General features: G+C 48.8%; 1 protein-coding gene across 2 annotated transcripts in view; it reads right to left on the bottom strand.

The window, feature by feature from the left end:
* The window catches only part of POLR3H (polymerase (RNA) III (DNA directed) polypeptide H (22.9kD)), a 6,165-nt gene extending 1,384 nt beyond the window's left edge, over positions 1-4,781 (bottom strand). Inside the window, exons 1-4 of one of the 2 annotated variants that reach the window (XM_010155233.1) lie at positions 4,656-4,781; positions 3,360-3,456; positions 1,285-1,371; positions 239-302 (exon numbers count right to left, since the gene is read on the bottom strand). In XM_010155233.1, coding sequence (XP_010153535.1) covers positions 239-302; positions 1,285-1,371; positions 3,360-3,456; positions 4,656-4,766 — 359 coding nt within the window. In that variant the 5' untranslated portion in view covers positions 4,767-4,781. The remainder of the gene's footprint in view (positions 1-238; positions 303-1,284; positions 1,372-3,359; positions 3,457-4,655) is intronic. The other variant, XM_010155234.1, reaches the window with a different exon arrangement.
* Between the last annotated feature and the right edge of the window lie 19 nt (positions 4,782-4,800).

Genomic DNA, 4,800 nt, shown 5'->3' with positions numbered 1-4,800 from the left:
TTACGGCGCGGTCGTCCAGGGGGCCCTGCCATTCATCTCCATCGGCGGGCACAATGGCCCTGCAAAACCCGGCGAGGCCTGTCTAGCTGCGATAACGGTCTGCGGGACTGGCCCGACACGACGGCTCAGCTGCTGCCCCGAGCCCCTTCTCTGCTGCGGCAGCGGATGCCTGCTGGGCCAGCACTGCACAATCCTTTGAAACGAAGCAGTGAAGTGATCGAAGGTGATCAAAGGATACAACTTCGCTGGCTGCTGCAGGGATTCGGGGGGGATGACAATATCATCAAAGAATCCGATAGAAACTGTGGGGGAAAGAATTTGATTGAGATTGAAACGAGTTCTTTGCAAATGATGTACCACAGCGATTCCTAACGTGCATTTTCAGACCCATTCTCCTTCCTCTTTCAGGAAGGACATCGGAGATCAGGCAGGAACGATTCTTTGAGCCACAACGCTCAACTTCACTTGGCAGCAAAGCAACCCCCCAGCTGAAAGTCCAGGCAGCAACAGAGGGCACAGTCTTCGTGCCCGCTGGGAAAGGAAAAGGCTGTTTGGAGCAGGACTGGAAATGAAAGCGTTCCAAGAAATGAGTCAGATGCTATAGAGGTCTGTGAGAGAAAAGGGCTTAGAAATCACAGATGTAACACGTTAAATAAAGACCACTGTAAAGTTACAACAGCCTTCCCTCCCCCTTGAGCTTCCGTGAGGTTGAATTTTATCAGAGAGCAGATGTGGCCAAATCCAGCAACAAACACACCCAAGATAACCTTATTATTGCTCTGACTGAACAACTGAGTGGAGGAGCTCGCTTCACGGCAGGCTGCTACAAGGAAAGCAACTCATCAGTTCCGTGTTCCATGAATCCGACGGCACTCTGCGCTCACGAGGTCGTTTCCTGCCATGCTTTCAGGTGTGGGAGAGGATCGTGAATTTGCACCGAACGGTCAGGGCGGTACGTCAGACCAGCACCAGCCCATGCTGCCGCTTAAAGACCAGCAAGCTGCGTTAGCCGAAGCCAGAAAACGAACGCAGTCTACGCTCCGGATGGGCTTGCCTGCTCCTCTCCGGCACGCACACGGATGACAGAAGGCAAGGGGAGTAAGACACAACCATCAAGGGCAGGGGAAGGTGCCAGGCTCAGATCCCGACCACCCTCAGGCCAGAGGCCGGCAAGTCTTTAACCAGCCCACCCCCCCGGCACTGTACAACCTGAAATCACGGCGCCTCAGGAGACCCGGGAGCTCTGCCGCTCGCGTGTCCCTGACGCGAGACGTCGCGGCTTACCGTGCACGCCATCCTGACTGCAGCTTTTAATCTGTCCAATCAGAATCTCATCCAGGAAGGGATGGAAGACCACGTAGCGGAAATGCACTAGAGAAAACAGATCATTAACGTTATGTCTGTGTTTGTGACCTACGCTCCTGCCACAGGGAGTAAAGGCAGCCATTAAAACAAAACCCCACATCCTACACGCCCCCTAAAATGCTTACCCAGGTTCTTTTACAATATCCTTACAGATAGAAAAAGAGGAATAAGAGTTCTGATTCCCAAGTGTGTTGTACCAATTCTGACAGCAGTGGGTCAGCAGTGACCCGTTCTCTGCTCTTCACCCTCGCAAGGGTTTAACTTCACAGAACGAAACTGTAGGTGAAGAACACGGAGTGGAGTGTCTTTTCCTGCACAATGCTTCAAGGCCAAGAGAATCACTTGAAATTATACTTTCTCATCACATTTCTGCTCCTCTTACCTTCGTTGGCAATGCTGCATTTTCTTTAAATGAAATATCTGACACCACATATTATCAGAGTAAGTAATATTCTCTTAGCTGGATTTTTCACCCAGGTTAACCCAAGCATTTTGCACTTACAATCCCAAGGATGTCATACTCAAGACAATCTTAGCCCAAGGATGGTACGAGCTGTCCATCCTCAGCGCTCCCCTGTCACACGAGTCAAGTGGTGCGTTAAAGCAAGAGTTGTTACCAGACATGGCAGGGTTTAGCAAAGTGCCACCCCAGATTCTGACAGCAGACGTTTTTCCAAGCCAAGAGAGAATATATTCTCTTGTTTCAGTTCAAGGAGTAAGTCAAAGTTCAGAAGTGGAGACGAAAGCAAGGAGAAAAGCCTGGCATCCTCCTTCAGTATTAGAGAAGCTTTTATCTGCAGGGAATGAGTTTTACTGGAGTTAAAATTTAGGCTATGGCAGCCACATAGTCTGTCCAGCTCCCTTCTGACAGGAGACGTTTCATTTGCTCAAGTTGCGCTTCCACGTTGAAAATGGAAATGAGAAAAACGCATCTCTTTCCAGTTTCAAGAAACTAACTTGAAAAAATCAACGAAATCCGATTTTACACATTTCCTTCCAGTTTTTACTTGGACAGATTTGCCAAAAGTCAAAGTAAATAAATTTGTCATTTCTTATTATAAAAAAGAGTCACTAGAAATGTGTGCTGAACCAGATCTGTCCAAGTCTCAACCAAAAATACAGCAAAACTTTCAGCGAGGAAAACCAGCATCAAGCGCCATGCAAGTGTTACACGTAGAAACACGTTCCAACTGGGGAAAATAAGCTTCAAAAAAAAATACTGGAGAAATGCAGAGCAATTTATACAGCTTATTTTCGATGTGCAGATTTCCAATCATTTCAAATTAAGTTTACCCCTCACCTATGGCTCTATTTGTAGAGCAGAGCTGGACTGCTGGAGAAGGCAAACAGGACTGGCTACAGAAGGCTGTATTTGCACCCAAAAATGCAAGGAGAAGAAGCAACTTTTGCCATGTTCCTCTCGCCCTCCTAACAGGAACACACTTAAGGCTATGAATCATGGAATCACAGGATGGTTTGGGTGGGAAGGGACCTCAAAGACCACCCAGTTCCAACCCCCCTGCCATGGGCAGGGACACCTTCCACTACACCAGGTTGCTCAGAGCCTCATCCAGCCTGGCCTTGAACACTTCCAGGGATGGGGCATCCACAGCTTCTCTGGGCAACCTGTGCCAGCGCCTCACCACCCTCTCTGGGAAGAATTTCTTCCTGATATCCAATCTAAATCTCCCCACTTTCAATTTAACCCCGTTCCCCCTTGTCCGGTCACTACAGGCCCTTGTAAAAAGTCCCCCCCAGCTTCCTGGTAGCCCCTTCAGGCACTGGAAGGTGCTGTAAGGTCTCCCCGGAGCCTTCTCTTCTCCAGGCTGAACAAGCCCAACTCTCTCAGCCTGTCCCTATAGCAGAGGTGCTCCAGCCCTCTGAGCATCTTCAGTAAGTTCCTTTAAACTTACTTTCCCTAACAACTGAACACAGTCCGCATTTCCAAATCACTAACGTTCTGCACATCTATATCACTGCGGCCAAACACGTACCTTTGGTATGTGACGCACCATCTCCTGGGAATATGTACGAGTCTTCCAGCTTCGTGATATCATACAGACAGATGCAGAGGCCGACGTTGTATACAACCTGCTCAAAGGAAAATGTAATTAAAAAAGCAATAAATCAAGCAACTCCCCAGGTTAAATCAAGCAAAGGCACTAGGCACGCCTTTTCAAAAGAAAGCAACAGAAGGGTGACAAGGTGGGAGGGAGGCTGTTTTGGTACACTTCCTTCAACAGCCCCATCCCTAACCACACTGCACTGCAGAGGATCCCCTAAGTTATTCTAGTTACGAGAGGATGTTTTCTCTGGCACCGCTGCAAACAGAAACCCTTGGGGTAATTATCAACGGTGAGAGAACTTGACCTGCCAAGATAGTAAACAGTTGCCACAGACATCATTCACCAGCCCCACAGCCTGTCCAAGGGCTAAACAAACTTTAGCCTAGGTACACTCTCGGAAGCCTCTAGGCTTGCCTTTCTCTTAAAATGTATTAGCTCTGGGAAGAGGCGAGGAGGACTCTTGGTTTCTCTGCTACTTCTGAGACAGCTTCACAGCCTGCAAAATTTGACGCACCTACTAGTCATTAGTGGATGAGGGAAGAGTTTTGCCTTTCGTAACCCGTCTGTATATTCTGCTGTTCACAACCCTTGATCGCTTCAGGTTGCTCTTTAGGCTCCGTTCACAGGCCGCATTCTGAGTTTTGCACCTGCCTGGTGCTGAAAGCCGTACTGCCAGTCACAGCCCCAGGGCCTGCACGGGGACACTGACCTCCTGGGTTAGGCAAAACACTGGTTTAGATTCTGCACCAAACACCAACTTCTTACTGCCACGCTGTATTTTAAGTACTGAGCGCAGACCAGGTCGGCTACTAACACCTTCGTTCCTTTTCTAGTGTCGCTGCTCTGCATTTGTTTACATCACCTTTTTTAAGGCTCCCTCACTGGATGGAATTCATTTGCATCTATTTTTCCAACTGCTTTCCAAACTGCTACTCTGTGCACAAGCCAGCAGTTCCCCACTTCTCTTCCATGCTTCTCTATCCCAGCCAGTGCCTCAGGATCTTCCCACTACAGAATTAGCCCTGAGAAAAAAGTCCCCTTTGAGATGATGAACATCTGTCTCTGCTTACAGCTCCCGGTATCTCAGTCTCAGGGGTTGTAGATGTGGACATCTACACCATTTTGCCACCTCACCCACACAATCTCGTTGGGAACAAATGAAAGGAAGAAACACTCAGGGACGTTAGGGCGCCTGCATCAACCTATACGTGACCCACGCTTTACCTTATTGGCCAACTTCTTGTTTAGCTCTTCCGCAATGGATTCATTCAGTTTCCTTTCAAACTGCCAGGGAGGAATTCTTACGGTGTCCGTCATCTCCACCAGGACAAACATGGTGGCGGGGAGCACCTCTGAGGAGAGCGAGAGG

Source organism: Eurypyga helias, unplaced genomic scaffold, assembly GCF_000690775.1.
Source record: "Eurypyga helias isolate BGI_N326 unplaced genomic scaffold, ASM69077v1 scaffold10107, whole genome shotgun sequence".
NCBI classification, from domain to species: Eukaryota; Metazoa; Chordata; class Aves; order Eurypygiformes; family Eurypygidae; genus Eurypyga; species Eurypyga helias.
The sequence above is the reverse complement of the archived record's forward strand: the minus strand, read 5'-3'. Positions and strand labels throughout refer to the sequence as shown.